We start from the raw sequence: 17,343 nt of genomic DNA on the forward strand, positions 1-17,343 counted from the left end.
CACCCAAAACACCCACCACAGGCATTGAGTCAGTTGTAACTCATAGGCCGTCCAGGACAGAGCACAAATGCCCTTCTGGGTTTCAGGGATTGAAGTTTTACAGAGCAGAGGGTCCCGTCTTCTGCATCCCAGTCTTTACTGCCTGCGCACTACTTTACAACAGCAGTTGGTTGTGTGATTAGGTCCAAATGGGACTCAAACTCCACTTGATGAGCACACTTTGGGCTTACCTTTGCTGTTGTGTAGTCTACTACTTTCTTTGTAGTCAGATCACATTTATTCCCTACCAACAACTTGTTGACGTTTTCACTGGCATAACGATCAATTTCCTGCAGCCACTGTTTAACATTATTGAAGGACTCCTGGGGAGGGGAGGGGGAGAATTCACATTCAGTAGGATAGTAACAGTTCTAGACACTCCTCCAATGAACAAGTGACACAAAAACCCTTTTCTGACAAGGCATTTAAGAACTGGTGAGACAACTCTAAAAATAATCACTAGTGCGGAGAAATAAGTAAACCGACATTAAATAACTAGACATCTAAGTGGGAAACTGGAAGGTGAACTGATAATGAAAATACTGTGACAGCAAAATATGCATGAAACCATAACTCAGGCAAATCTAATTGTTTTAGATTATGAAAAATGAAATGCAATAAAAATCCTGGTTTTTGAAACATGATAAAATCTTAGTATATTAACAGTCTGCTGTCTTGCTTCTAGAGAACTGTTAAGAGATGCTATTAAAAATAGTTCCAAAATAAATATGCTGTTTCTTTCTGTAATCATACATAGAGGGTTAAAAGCTTTTGTTTTTAAATATGTAATAGTACTCTGACTTGAGCTTTTTTTAAGGTATTTTTTTCTGCTTGGTAACACCCACTCAATCTAAACAATTGTGCTGCTTCTAGCTATCTCCTGTCATAGCTAACATGTGCTACAAGGGGCAACATGTACTTTTCAAAGTTTATTTTTTATTCCTTTCTTTGAAAAGATCCTGAAATGTGCTAGCTTTATGGTCAAAAGGAAGCATCAACATATCTTTCTCAATATAGCCCCCCCTCCCCAAACAGCTAATCGTCAGACTATACATTCCCCTTCTAAACCCTTCCTATAACTCATCTTATTCAAAATTTTTATTCCTAAACCAAATTTTCCAAAGGCCAACCTTTAGTCTCTTTTGGCAATTCTGTCAAGTTTAACTGCCACACAAATTCATATTCATTCTCAAAATCAAGAACACAATATAAAACAACTCAATTTCCTATAATCTTGTCTGAATAATTATTTACTGGTTAATAATATAACCACAGAATCATAGGTATTTGCTTTTCACTCAGAGATCAGGTAGATAAGAGGTTAAGATCACTAAACCAATTCTATACTAGAAATACATTCAAAGGTGACTGGATTTTTAAGAACTTTAATATTAGAAAAAATAATTATTTGCTTATTGGACATTAAAGTGATTAAAAATGTAAATTGGCTATCAATTTTTAGCAGCAAAAATAAAGAATTTTGACAATTTTAAATAAATTAGCTTTTAATAAACCTTCCAAAAATATTAGTTAGCCAAACATTTATGTAAGTGTTGGAGGAGGGGAAGTAAGTAACAATGGGCTACTTCTCTCTGGTTCCTGTAGGTAGAGTTCACACCCTACTGATAATGGTCTCTTTAGTTGGGGGGGGGGGGGGAGGGGGGAAACAGGTCAAACCTGCTTGCTCAGTGACATCCAAAGTTAGGCTGCCATCCTGAATCTAGGATCCGCCCATCTTGCCACATGTATACCCCCAAATCCCTTAAATCACCCCCCCTCCCATTACTGTATTAACTATAGCACAACCCTTTCCTGTAATTAGGGGGCTTGCATGTCCTCAGAGAATATAAAAGCCTTGGTTAGCAATAATTATCTCTCCATGGTGGACCACCAAGTGAGGCTGAGGTGAGCATTGCTACCATGAAATGTGTCTGACTCCATTATTTCAATCTCTTCTATCTCTCACGTTCTTTATGACTTTACTATAATCTTATCGCTGTACAATTGCGCCTACTGGACCCATGATGATGTGTTAGGGGCTGGTTAAGCCTGACATACCTGGGCCTAGAAAACGGCTTCCATCACAGAATCAATACTGATGGCCAGTATGCAGAGTAAACAACATGACACCTGTCGAATATTTGTTTTGTAGTTGCAAAACCATTTCCTCTTGGCACTTACCTGATCTGTCACATCATAGACAACTATGATGCCATGAGCTCCTCTGTAATAACTAGAGGTGATTGTTCGAAATCTTTCCTGGCCGGCTGTGTCCCACTATGATAAAATAATCGAGAAATCCAAACAATGTCATTAAAAATGGGAGAAATGCGCAAGCAGAGGGAGATAAATCAGGATCTGACTTGGAAGCATTAACATTCTTAATGATAATGGGTCAATTCCAGCTCCTGGCAGCCCTACAAGGATAGGGTAGAAGGGCCTCTTGTTGCTGTCCAAGACTACAACTCTACAGGAGTGCAAAGTTTCATCTTGCTCCTGCAGAGCAGCTGGTGGTTTTAAACTGCCCATCTCTTAGTTAGCAGTCCAACGCATAACCTCTACGCAAGTGATCCCAAAATTGTTCTAATCATAACAGACTAAACGCTCTAAAACCAGGAACCATGTCAGAAATTCAGATTGCCCACGACCCTTAGCACAATGCAAGCAAGGCATTTAACAGAATAAGGAAAGCAAGTTGATGTGCTTAGGAAAACAACTGGCTTAAAAAATACACACTCTCACATGTAAGAAAATCACTGTCTACCATCACAGACAATCCCAAAGGAACTAATTCAGGTGATTCCCAGTCAGGATAGCTCTTTAACCTTTAAGCAGGTATAATACTAAATAATCCTGGGGAAAACGATGCAAGATTACAATACTTTAGTCTAACTCATTTTAACCATCATTTACCACCCTCCAACATTCAAGTAAAACACCCAGAACAAATACATCAATATTAAAGCTCTAATTTATGCAACACATTGTTAATTTGGGGGATTTTAAAAGCCTTGGTTTAACAAAAGCAATGAGAAATTTGTGTAAGTTACTCCTAGGCAATGATCCATCTCTCTAAAATGCTAATTGTATAATTTGAGTAGCTACTTAAAACCCTCATAAATACTGAAAGATACAGGTGAAAGACAACATTGTGATTAACTGTAATGGGAAAATCACTGAATGGCAACCATTTAAAAAATGGGACTAGAGGTCTAAGACAAATGGAGACTAAGATACAATAGTCTAGGGACAGCAGTTGTGACTGATCCTTATGTTTAAGTCTTTGCTTAAGACTTCATTGGTTCTAAGTATTTAACTGTCAATCACGTGCATTACATGCAAAGGCACAATTATCTTTGTCATTCTTTTCCTCCCAGTAACAACAAAAAGAAACGAGGGGGTGGGGGAATGAATGAAGCAGATGCCCATCCATTTGGGCACATTATAGCAACATATTTGTGTACTAACATTTTAAAACAGGAAGTTACCAAGTTGATTGTCAAAATTGCTTGGTAAGTAAATCCAACCTCTTCACATCCATTTCAGAGCTAAGAAGGGAGCCTCAGGAAGTAAGTGAAACCCATAATTCTTTAACTAGTTAACACTAAAATCAGAACAACATATCCATCTTTTCTAACACCCAATCCAGGACTTCTTTCTGCCAGTAGACAGTTACATATTCGCCTCATACTAAAAGACTCAAGAAGATTTTTATAGGGCCACTGTATGTCCACACTGGTAATATGACAAAAACGTAACTGACGGAGCTCCCCATTTTTCAGTGAGGCGGGTACGGAGGGTTAGGGCAGGGTTTAGTGATGCTGGAGGACAAGTCACTTCACTCTGGCACTAACTGTAGGCAAGTCATAAAATCTCTCACATCAATTTCTAAACAGTAAAATGGACATGTAAGTTACGTTTCTTGCCAAAAGTAAGACTTTCTAGAGTTGGTACTTCCTACTGCATACTCAAAACAGAGCTAAGTAAATACTTTTTCTTTGTTTAAGCCGATTATGTAAAACTTCATCTAGGTTTCTGGCAATGTTCTACAGGACTCAGAAAAGCAATGAACTAGAAATAAAACTCATTCATTTCTGACTCATGTAGGACAGAGCAGAACTGCCCTGGTGGGTTTTGAAGGCTGGAGCTCTTCATGAAAGTAGAAAGCATTATCTTTGTCCTGTGGAGTAGTTGGTTGCTTTTGAACTGCTGACCTTGCAGTTAGCAGCTCCCAAAAGCAAGACATACAGAAAAGAAAAAAAAAAAATCTTTAATAACACTTCCGTATAAGGCACAGTAAGCCTGAACTTTCCTTCACGGTTAAGAGCATAAGGGACTAGCCCAAGTCTTACATAAAAACTACATGTATTTCTGCTTTTTCCATAAAAAATTAGCTAGAAAAGATTTAAGAAGTAGTTCTACTATGTCATAACTGCATGATTTTAAATATACGTTCTATTCAATTTTTTAGCATTACAAATAAATTTATTCTAAATGTAACAAAATATTTCCAAAAAGTTTTCCGGACCAAAAGCCACTTACTATTTGAAGCTTGATTGTTTTCCCATCTAACTCTATAGTTCTTATTTTGAAATCGACACCAATTGTGCTGATGTAGCTTTCTGTGTATGTGTCATCCTAAAGGAAAGAAAAGTAAATGATAAACATCGATGTGCAGATAATAAGAAGTCTACTTTTAGGTACAAAGTATATAACATGCTGACAACAGCCTCCCCATGACAAAGCACTGACTCCTTAAGAAAAATGTTTACCTTAAGAATTTTTTTTTCCAGTTTTTATTTAGGCTTCAAATATCTCTTGGCAAATTCTCTACATCCATCATATAGAAAAAGTTAAATATTTTTCATGATTATGAACTTCCCAATGATTAGTTAGAAAAACTCACCCCTCACCCACCCAATGTATTCATCACAATGCAATGTTCACGCCACTCTTTCTTGTGAGCTGTTTTCCTGGAAATGTTTTATTTCCTAGTTGGGATATCTTTAAAAATTTGAAACATAATTCAAATAACAAAATTTACTATTTAAAAGTCACAATCCAATATGTGTACAAGGTTATGCAAACAATCATCCCTATTCTAACTCCAGAACATTTTCATCACTCCCAAAGGAAACTAGTGATTAGTTGCCCCATCTCCCACGGCAACCACTACTCTACTCTGTCTTTAGGATTTGCCCATGCTGGACAGTTCCCCTCAATGCACTCTAGAAGATATGGCCTTGTTTCTGGCTTCTCTCCCTCTGTGGTGCAGTACACACAAGTACTCCCACTCCTTTTGCTACCTAATACTATCTCATTGTATGAACAAAACATTATTTTATCCATTCATTAATTAATGCAATAAAGGCTGCTTCCACTCTTAGTGTCTATGAATAATGTGGCTAGGAATGAACACTGTATATACATTTTCATGTGAATGTCTTCTGTAAACTTTTAATCCAATGTTGACCTTCTAAAATTATACCTGTTTCATTTATGGGTCATGACATTTTTCTCAGAATGGAAATAAGCCACCTTTATAAAATGAAAATGCTTCTTGTAAAAAGCTATGTGAATGGAGAGTATTTGATGTTAAACCCATAAATCAATTCTAGCAATACTACACGTGGGACAATCAGGCTTGTGTCCTGAAGCACAAAATACCACTTATGAATTTTGTTAACAATGATGAAGCTGAATTGAATTGTTTCTATCTAATAAAAGTAGTGCTAGCAAATAATTTCAAGATAATAGGAAAGTTCTATAAAGTAGGCTAGCCAACGATAGCCACAGAGTCCTGGTTGTCCCTCTGGGTTATGCACAGAGCTGCTAACTCTAAGGTCAGCAGTTCAAACACACAAACTGCTCCAAAGGAGAAAAGAGACGTTTTCTACTACTGAATGCATGTAAAAAGGAACAGTTAGAATGAAGTCTTTTTTTTTTAGAATGAAGTCTTAAATAATTAAATCTTAAACATTCTCACAGAACATGTGATTAGCACTGTTCCTGAGCTTTCTTCCAATCATGGAAATATGAGTTATAAAGAATACACTTAAGGACACAGGAAGCAATGACAAATCTATAATGGATAATATACAGGTCAACGGACACACATTTTGAAGAAAAAGATGAAATCACATGCACAAGAAAATATGGATATGGATGGCTGGATTTAATTTCCCTAAAGTGACAATGTAAAATATTCTGTCACCAAGAACACCATCAGAACCATCCTGGTGGCACAGTAGGTTATGCACTGGGCATCTCCGAAGTAGGAAGATGGGCTTTCTGTTCTCATCAAGATTTACAACCTCAGAAACCCAAAAAGGTAGGTTCAACTCTGCCCCATAGGGTCACTCAGGTTCAAAACTGACCCAGCGGCAGTTTTTGTTTTTTCATATCTTGATTAATGTAAACATCCTACCTGACCCAACTCTGAAGCTTTGCATGCCTTCATTCCTCTCAGACGTAACCAAGCTCCACTGACCTTTCCCTGTTGTTGTTGCTATATATAGTAACCAATAAGACTGAACTGCCTCCTAGGCTGTAATCTTTACAGGAGCAGATTGCCTGACCTTCGTGCCTCCCTGGAGCAGCTGTGGGCATGAACCACATAACCAATGTGCCACAAGTGTGTGTCTTTATCCCTAGTTGTTACTTAATGCAGAAATTTTGGGGGGGAAAAAAGCATAAGAAGAGATAAAATAGCTATTTCACCATTTAAAGAACGCTAAATAATTTGGATTATAAATTTCCTTTCTGTGCATGTAACATTTTTTTAAAGGGGGCACTGCATTTTAGAGCCTATTTTCTTCAATAGACAATCACTTCACACTTAATGGGAATTATAAATAATTTTATCCTGAAACAAATTATAGTTTGTTGACTTAGCTCATATGCCCACTTGAGCACTACTAAGTAAAAGGAGGTAAAGTTTTAAGACAGTTAAATGCAATTTCACAAAATGCACTACACATCTCACTATACATCTTGTTAGGTGCTATCAAATCGGTTCCAACTCACAATGAATTTCTGTACAATCGAATGAAACAATGCCCTGTCATGCACCATCCTCACAATTGTTATGTTTGAGCTCCTTGTTGCAAGCAGTGTGTCAATCTGTCACACCAAGGGTATTCGTTTTCACTGCCCTTCCACTTTACCAAGCATGATGCCCTCCAGGGCAAAGTACACGAGACAAGTCTCAATCTCCTCTCTTCTACAGAGCAATCTGAATGTGAATTCTCCAAGACAGATACGGTTGGTCTTTGGGCAGTCCATGGTACTTTCAATCTTCTTCACCAGCACCATTTCAAATGGATCAATTCTTCAGGCTTCTTTATTCACTGTCCAAATTTCACATGCATGAGATAACTGAAAATATCATGCCTTGAGTCAGTCTCACCTTAATCCTCCAATTATCACCTTTGCTAATTAACAAGTCTTGAGCAGCAGACATGCCCAATTCAACGATGTCATTTTGGTTTCTGGATTGCTGCTTCCACGAGCACTGATTGTGGATGCAAGTAAAATAAAATCCTGAAAACTTTAATAGTTTCTCTTTTTATCATGCTGTTGCCGGTTTGTCCAGTTGGGAGACTGTGTGCTTTCTTTATGTTGAGGTGTAATTCGTAGGGAAGGGCGGGAGGTAATCTTTGATGTCCTCCTTGGTTTCAGTAAGCAATGTTGCATCATCTGCATGTTGCCAAGTTATTGATAAACCTCCTCATAATCCAAATGCCACATTATTCTTCATATAGTCCAGCTTTATGCTTATTTGCTCAGCATGCAGACTAAATATGGTAAAAAGGATAAAACTCTGCCATTCATTTCTGGATTTCAAACCCTGAGGCATTCCCTTGTTCAGATTAAATGACTGATTTTTGGTTTACGTACAGGCTGCTCCACATGAGCACAAATAAGTATTACGGAACTCATATTCTTTATAATGTTATCCATAACACTGTAGCATGCATGCAGTGCTGTATACTCCCATTTTCTCACATAGAATATTGCAGAGAGAGAATAATTTTTACTATTTAATCAGCACATTCCTAAGTACAAAACATTTTTTCCTCTCCTCTTTGAGTGCATGGTGCTGAAAAGTAATACACTGACAGTTTGGGGCCTAGCACTGCGCCTTGATGTATGCCAGGGCACCAGCAGCAGTTTCACCCAACATTATGTTTATATTTTTAAAGTGAAAAGGAAAATGTCTTTGCTTTAATATAACTACTAAGTAGACATTTACTACGTAAAAACTAATGTCTGATAATAGTTTTTATCTTACAGACCCTCTGAACGGGCCTAAGAAACCTCAAAGGTTTGGGGCCCATATCCTGAGAACTACTGGCCTAGAGAGTGACAAGAGAGTCGAGCTAAATTTGAAGGCAGCTGATAGATTATACAGGAAATTGTGGGTTCTACTCAACAGTGTCATTTTGTCAGTCAGTTTCTGCATAAAGAAGACTATTGTCCGATCAAGTTGGTGGTAGACTATGCCTTTGCTTTTTATACTACTTCAGTTGTACTTGAAGTTTAATTTTCATCAAGTCACTTTCAACGTAAGGCAATTCCCACCCCCACCTAAGCTGGAATAATGTCAGAGTATTACATACTCCAACTGCAATCACACTTGGCTAGATTTCGGAATCTTGGAACATTTGATTTCTTTTCAGAGTAACAGCATTTCTTCTAGTTAACTATACAAGTTTGAAGGCTTGAAGTATATAAATTCTGTATTAATTAATTTACTGTGAATAAAGATGTTTCATTTTTTAAATTCTACCTAGAGAATATATGTAGCGTTAATTTCTTTAAAGCATTTCAACTTACTGCAAACCTGAGGAGGAGGCAGGACTTTCCAACCCCAGAGTCACCAATCAGAAGTAACTTGAATAAATAATCACTGTAAAGAGAAAAAGAGGGGGGGAAACATAGTTTTATAGTAAGTTTCACATCAATTTACAGCCCAGAGTAACAGCTCACTTTTCAAAGTCTGAGAAGTCCACGGAATGCTTGACAGAAGCAAAACTGCAAGTGACATTATAAGCCCTTTTAGAAATATTATCTTTGTGAATACCAGTTGTTAGTAAGGCTTACATAGTGATATGCAATACTTGATATGTTATTTCTTTTTTTTACAAAGTTACCATAGTACACTATTACCACATATACTCGAGTATAAGTCAACCCGAGTGAGTATCAGCCGAGGCACCTAATTTTACCACAAAAACTGCACTAACAATGTGCTGAAAAACTTGGCTTATATACGAGTATACACGGTATTTTTAATTATATCTGGAGAATGAAACATCTAACATGCCCTGCCATCCACAGCCAAACAGAGGTCTCAGGAGGAAATAAAATATTTTAAACCAGTATATCAGGGGACAGGATTGAAACACCGAATGAACTAAGAAGTAACTAATATCCTGTCTAGTTTGAGGTTGTTTTTTTAAAAAAAAATTGTGATTGTAGACACTGACTTTATAAATGACTAATATCTAACACAAAACAAATTCTATTATGCAGTACAATTGATAACTTCCTCCTTAATCAGATCAAACCAACTTCTTAACAATGTTCGGCATTGAACATTAAACAAAGAGTACACATTAATAATTTCTATTTTGGTGAGAAGCAATATTCAAGGCACTTACACTAGACACTTGGTTTTTAAACTATAGTGCCTCATTTCCAATTCCACGTATCACAATGTCAGGCACTCAGTGAATACTAAAAAATGTCTCAATAGGCTGTACTGGATCCAGGCTGGCCCACTTATGCTTCCTAACCTATCCTTACTTTAAAAATTAATTTCTCAACTTTATTTCAGAGCTACCAAGGTCAGAAAGATACACAAATGCATCCTAATGATGTTACATGTTATTTTATGGTTTCAAGAAATTAATGTTCAAATTAAAAATAATCTTTATCAACATTCTTTAGAAGTTTGCACATTCTTTAGAAGTTCAGTACACATACTGTTATTTCAATAGAATGATTTATGCTTTTCTGATCATTTAAGGCAATAAAAATAAGTCAAGCAGCACTGCAAAAGATGATTTTGATCTCTTCTAAATTTAAGAGAATGGCAAGTAAAATCAAACCCACAAGGCTCCCCATCAAATACACGTTATTTTTATACCGTACTTAGCAGTATGTCCCATGTCTTGTTAGATGTCAGTGAGTTGGTTGCAACTCATAGCAACCCTAGGTGCAACAGAAAGAAACATTAACCAGCCTGCACCATCCTCACAGAAGCCTACAACTTGCACTCAAGGGGTAAAAAAGTAAACAAGAAAAAAACTGCTACTGAGCAGATTCTGACTCATAGCAACCCTATAAAATAGAACTGACCCTGTGGGCTTCTTACAATGTACCTCTTTACAGGAGTAGAAAGGCTTGGCTTTCTCCTGTGGAATGGCTAGTGGTTTCAAACTGTCAACCTTGTAGTTAGCTGACCAATGTGTAACCATTATGCCAATAAGACCCTTGAAATTAAGTGTTGACTGCTGTATCCTATTTCCAAACTATGAATGTACTGAGTGTTTAAAACAATTCAAGAGATATGACACTACTTAAGATTTTTCTTTGACTTCCAAAACAGTTATACAGAAGATTAAGACACACAAGGGCAGAAATTGAGTACTAAGAGGCAAAAACAAGAAAGGAAAAAAAAACAGCAAATAATCAGACTTTTAAATGGATTTATTCTTTATTCCCCAAGAATTAGCAAGCCTCTGTTTGGATCACTAAATTTTCAACCTACAACACAACTTTGATTTAAGTGAAAAAGCTAGTTATGCTTGTCTAAGTTAAGAGATACATAATTTTAATCACCCCTTAAATTTGATTCTCTTTATAAGACCTGCCACTGTTCCCAACCCAGAACTTTCTCTTCTTGTTTACATTTCTAATTGACTATGACACTTGCCTTTTGTAGCCCTGAGAAGTATGGAGTTTATTTCTCTCACTCTTACTTCTGACATAACTATCTGTGTGTGTGAGGTAAAACTGACTTATCAACTGTGTATTCAGGATCAACTACTGTACTTTTTACAGATCATATGCTAAGGCATCAGAAGGTGTTTTACTTCTGCATTTTTAATTAGTTATCTTTCACTGTGAGACAGCAAAAAAAATCTATTGAGGGAGGGGGTTTAAGAAATTAAAAATAATTTAGAAATTAACTACCTACAATTTACTGGAAATACCATTCTTGACAAACATTTTGAGGTTAACACCAAAGGGGGAGGGGAGGAGAACATGCCAAGACAAAGACACAAGAGATGACCTGAAAGTTCTCTCAATGGCTAAAGCCAGAACAATCTGAGTCACAAAACGAAGCACACACTGGACTACCGCACACACTGGACTACCGCACACACACAAAATAAATATTCATGAGTCCATACTGATAAAATGAATAAATAAAAAAACAGGACAGATAGAACCAATCTACCTTACAGAAGAATCCCAAGTAATAAATGTAGATGGAATGGGGAAACAGAGAATTCCAGTAGGTAAGTATAGTAATATTATTGTGCCCAAGATTCACTAAGGAATGCCAAAATTAGTTAGTGAAACTTTAAAAAGAAATAGCCTATATGTATGGCTTCAAAGTTATTTTCCAAAATAAGAACCTTTTTCTGTTTTGTTTTGAAGATCATTTTTTGCGGGGGCTCTTTTTTTTGGGGGGGGGGCTCTTATAGCTCTTCATACACATCACTTGTATCAGCATCTTTGTACATATCTTGCCACCATTATTTTCTAAACATTTACTTTCTATTTGAGCCCTTGGTATCAGCTCTCTTTCCCTCCCCCTCGCACCCTTATGACCCCTTGATAAATTATAAATTATTATTTTCATCTCTTACACTGACCACTGTCCCCCCCCCCAAGTTTGTTGCTCATCCCCACCCACTTCCAGGGCGGGTGGGGTGGTTATATGCCCATCATTGCTATCAGTTCCCCCTTAAACCCTCATGTCCCTACCTTCCTTCTACCCTCCTGTTATCACTACTCCCCCATTTCTGCTGAGGGGTTTATGTGACCTGAAGTCCATGTGCGTGAGCTCTTAATCTGTACCTGTGTACATGCTCTGGTCTAGCCTGCAGTAAACGGTAATAGGTAGTAGTTTTACACATTGGGCTCCTAATCTCAAGGTCAGCAGTTCCAATCTACGACTCTTCAAGGAAGAATGCAGCTTTCTTCTCCCACAGAGTTAGTCTCTGAAACCCACAGGGCAAGTTCTATCCTGTCCTATAGGGGAGCAATGAGATGGCATCGACTAGATGGCAATGAGTTTGATAGTAATTTTAACATTTGCCCACTAGTTCAGCGATACTCCTCATTCCAGGAGATAGAACCTACCTCTCCCCCCTTTTGAGTGTGGGCTCTACCTGGGACTAGTTCCCAACAAATGGAGTACATACAGAACAGGAACAATTAGGTGATGGAGCATAAGAGACAGTGAGAAGTACAGTTTTTTGGTGCCACCAGTTTCTCTCTAGATCCCACAGCCTGTTTTAGCAATACTTAAGACTTCAGGAGTAGATGCTCAGGACGGATGAATTTTATTTTGCCCAGTTTTGGGAAATTGATGATCAATGACCAGATGATATTTGGTTCTTGGTAAAGTATTTGAGTGGTCTTTTGTAAAAGTTAAAAAGGGGGAGGGGGAGGGGAGGCAGAAACGAACCCTTCATTCTATTAAAAATCAGTTAAAGAGTCCATCCCTGAACTTTTGTTTCCACTTTTGGAGTTTGTGGTAGTTACATAATCTCCTGCCAACTTGACTTGCGAAAGAGTGGAGTCTAGTCTGTCAATCAAGCCATAGCCAATGAGGCCTCCATTGTGGGCATGACCTTCTCCTGAGGATTCTGGGAATTGCTGTATTTCTCCCTGGAGGTGGGAGACTCTCTGCTGCTTTCTTCCTGACAAGCCACATGCAGCCAGAACCCTGGAACTGGAGGAGTCAAGTAGAGACCCACGCCAGCACTGAGATGCTTCCACCACCACTGTATCCACAAGACTTTCCACCCACTGAACTGTGATCTTCCTACATTCATCATTACTACATGGCTGCGTGAGTCTAAAGAGGAATTTATGGACTAGTATGGACACATAGGATAATATTGGACTTATGGACTTCATGTGGACGGAGCTAAGATGTTTTGTTAATGTACAACTGCTCTTTGATATAAAGTTCTCTCTTACACACACTAGTGTCTCTGGATTTGTTTCTCTGGTATACCCAGTCTAACACAGAGTTCTATCCCCATTATTTATGATCAGAACATAAAAATCTTGCTGCCTATACTATTCTGTCATTAAAGACTAAGATATTTCATTGTCATTGAGTCAATCCCCACTCAAAGTGACCATATAGGTCAGGGTTTCTGGGACCATAAATCTTAATGAGAATAGAAAACGTCATCTTTCTCCCAAGAAGAAAGTGGTGGCTTTATACTGCTGACCTTGCAGCCCAATGTGCAACCCACTACACAGCCCCATGGCTCCTCCCTGAAATTCTTACTTTAAAAGCCACTATTATGAAAGCTTGGAACCATATTCTGCAATAGGTTACTAAAACCAATTTTATATTCATAATTTTATTTGGGTAAAATGCTTTTCCTTTAGGAAGAAACTATAAAGTATGAAGCAGGGGACAAATCAGCTTGTTTCTATATCTAAAATGCTATGAGAATTCTGAAACCTCGAGATAACAGGTTTTGAAAAATCTTTGTGAAAAGGTTATAGAATATTTCATATGGTATATTTCCATTCAAAATATTTTTGAATATAAAAGATTTAGAAATAAAAGTGGATACTTCTCTACTGCAGGATTACAATCTAACTGATTAAAAAATACAAACCTGTATTATATGATCAGGAAAACAAGTTAATTGAAAAGGGAAACAGTTTTAAGCAGAGGGTTTACTCAATAACTCAACACTCTTGCTACTTTAATCAAGAAACCTGCCATACACAAATGACTTCAAAATAAAAGTCAGGGGGCGGTAATGGTTCAGGGGCAGCACTCTTACCTTCCACATGGCAGCCTGGGTTCAAGTCCCACCCAACTACAGCCACCACTTACGTGAATGCAGGTGTGGGTGTTGCTATGATGCTCAACAGGCTTTCAGCACAACAAAACATTCTGACTCAAGATTCTACAGAAGAATTCTAATCAAAATGGAGGAAAATATACAACAGAATTCAAGTTCTCCAGGAATCCAGGTTTTATGAAGTCATTGAAACTGAATGACTACTGCTCTAGATGATATTTAAACCTTACCTACATTCCAAAACCAGTTTCACTTTATCAGCAAAGAATATCACCCTGAGCACTGTGTTATTTTACATATGGGATCATAATGAAAACTATTCAGAGAGTTAAATGAAATGCTTATGAGGACAGTTTATCTTACTGTCAGATTAACTTGGAAAAGCATAGGAAGAATGCATAACTTAAATATAATCAATGCGACTGCATTGTACATGTAAAAATTGAATTCAATGGTTTACCACATATATTTCTACCCCCAAAATGATGTTTACTGGAATTTTACAAATAGCATGCACCTGCATGTAACACACAGTGAGAATGGGGTGCTCGGTTTAAAAACCATGTAATATGCTATTTGGGTTAAAATGTATTACACACATATACACACACAGGCATGTGGGTAAGTAAAATATATATATACACACTGTATATACTCGAGTATAAGGAGACCCAAGTACCAGCTGAAGCACCCAATTTTACCACAAAAACTGCATATAAAAATGTGCTGGAAAAACTCGGCTTATCCACAAGGATATACAGTATATTACTACTAGGGTTCCAGTTCATACATGCGCAAGTTTACTCTAAACAACCCATGTTGAAACATGTCTCTGCCATCAGTGTCGCAGACATGTTTTCTCAGTAATATACTTGTCTAAGCCTTGCCTTCAAAAAATAAAACTGGTCCAATCTAAGAGATCAGCTCAGAGGGTTAATAATCATGATAGATTTTCTTGAAAGACACATGTGATGATGAATAAGGGTAGGAAAGTTGTTACGAGGCATTCTTTTCCATCTCAACAACACACCTGTTCAATCCTTGAGGGCAGTCAAGGCAATCATAAAACAATTTCTTTGGGAAATCTTCCCCCATCCACCTTACAGCACCAACCCTGCTCCATTCACACCACACTGCCCTGCCCTCAGTTTGAGCCCATTATTGTGTTCCATGCTGAGTTTTTGGGAAGCAGAACCCCAGCACTTTCTTCTGAGACATCTCTGGGAAGCCTTAAACCTCCAACCTTTAGGCAGAACAATTTGAACCCAAAGATGCCTTGCTTAGAATAGTGTTGCACATATTCAAAGCTAGAAATCTGAAAATAAGAAAATCCTTGATAGTATCAGACTGCTCACTGCAAGGTTGGTAGTTTAAACCTACCAGCTGCTCTGTGGGAGAAAGATGTTATCCCGATCCCATAAAAACAGCCGCAGAAACCCTAGACAGGGTCACTGAAAGTTGGAATTGAATTTAATGGCAATGGAATTTTAGGGGGCGGGGTTTTCACCAGGGCTGACAGGAGGGGCAAGTAACAGTGGCAAGAATGCACTGCCTTACGTCTATCTATCAAACTAAATGCTACAGCAATTAAATACTGAAAGTGTACCAAGAGGAAGGTGTAAACATCCATTCTCTTTAACTCTTGTATTTTTACCTCTTTAAACCTGTATGGCTTTCAGAACTGAGAAGACATACTAGAATTCAGGTTCCATCCGCATACTAGCTCCAAGATCTCAGGGCAAAGTTATGCAATACTATAAATAAGCCTCCATTACTCAAATAAGTGACAGAGGATCATGAGTTTACATATACCCTGAACTCATGAAGCTAGTAGTTGTAACTAGGGTGATGACAGGATAATCAAACTCTGAAAACCAGCAGCACATTACATAGTAAGTCACCATCAAATGTGCCGTGTAGAACAAGAGAAAGGCGGCAGTTTTTGTCTGTTTCACTTCATTCACAGAATGACATCCAAGAGGTCTAACTATATATACACGAGAGGTTACCCCACAAAAACCGTTGCCCATTTTTTTAATGTGAGGATAGTGCCTTTAGTGTTCGGTTCCACCAGGTCTGACTGTTAATCAAGCTTTCTATTTACTTTCTGAAAATATTGCATAACTTTGTGACAAAAAAGGCCTGATTTGTGGCTGCCGGGGAAACTGGTTTTGCCACCAGGACAACGTACCTGCTCATGCAGCCATCTCAGTGCACCAGTTTTGGGCAAAAAATAAAATGGCATGCCTTTCTTAGCCCACGCACCTTAGCACCTTACTCACCTGATGTCGTTCCTGTGACTTCTTTTTGTTTCCGTGAAGAGAAGAGAAACATGAAAGTACAGCGATTTGACAACTTAGGAAAAGTGAAGAAAAAAAATGAGTGAGGTGGTGTCAGCCATCCAAACAGATGAGTTTGAAAAATGTTTCCAAGAATGGAATGGCAGATTTGACAAATGTATTAAGTGTAATCGAGAATAGTCTGAAGGTGGTAAGGCTGTTTGGTAAAATACATAGCTTTGGAAAAAAAATTTTTTGGGAGGTGTCCCCTGGTATGCCAGAACAATCATGAGTAGAAAAACTAAACCGACACAATAAACCATAAACCTGGAGAATATCTGAGTATCATCAAACAAGATGTGAAAGAGAAAGCCAAAGGTCCACCGAGAATGTACTTCAAAATTCTGTTTTAAAAAAAAGATATATCCCCATTATGAATTTTTAGAGTAACCGACAAAAGAGAGGGAAAAAAGCAGAGGCCTAATTGTCTTAAACTTTAAACTCCCAGACGTTAACCACGTTATGAAGTGAAAACAGCATGTTTGGACAGTGAAATTACAGACTTACAAGCTAAAATACCAATTTTAATTTCTCTGAATACTGCTGGGCAAGCCACTAATTCAGGCAAACTAAGACTCTCTTTCTACAGATCATTACTGTGAGAATCAGGGGGAACAATGCACATATTTATAAAATTCTTAGCTGTTATTAGGAATTAAAAAGGTTAGTTGCTGACTCTTTATCAAGACTAGCATCCAGGGCTCTGCAGAGGCCTCTGCCTTGTTCCTCTCCCGCTACATCAAACACAACTAAAGCTTTCTGTTAATAGAAATTTATAGGCCCCTCCCTCCTTCACATCTGTATCAACTATTAAGCAATCATATATAAAACAAATTAAACCCCCCTTGGCATGTGTTTGCCTGTCTGTATATGTTAAGTGTCCTTGA

At 37.8% G+C, this 17,343-nt stretch overlaps 1 protein-coding gene across 1 annotated transcript in view; it reads right to left on the minus strand.

Annotated features, from left to right (window-relative positions):
• Positions 1-17,343, minus strand: part of RAB1A (RAB1A, member RAS oncogene family) — a 34,840-nt gene that overhangs the window by 1,857 nt on the left and 15,640 nt on the right. The window contains exons 2-5 of the mRNA XM_075535624.1: positions 8,878-8,950; positions 4,582-4,677; positions 2,221-2,316; positions 231-362 (exon numbers count right to left, since the gene is read on the minus strand). Coding sequence (XP_075391739.1) covers positions 231-362; positions 2,221-2,316; positions 4,582-4,677; positions 8,878-8,950 — 397 coding nt within the window. The remainder of the gene's footprint in view (positions 1-230; positions 363-2,220; positions 2,317-4,581; positions 4,678-8,877; positions 8,951-17,343) is intronic.

The sequence above is a fragment of the Tenrec ecaudatus genome, chromosome 17 (genome assembly GCF_050624435.1).
Source record: "Tenrec ecaudatus isolate mTenEca1 chromosome 17, mTenEca1.hap1, whole genome shotgun sequence".
Classification (NCBI taxonomy): Eukaryota; Metazoa; Chordata; class Mammalia; order Afrosoricida; family Tenrecidae; genus Tenrec; species Tenrec ecaudatus.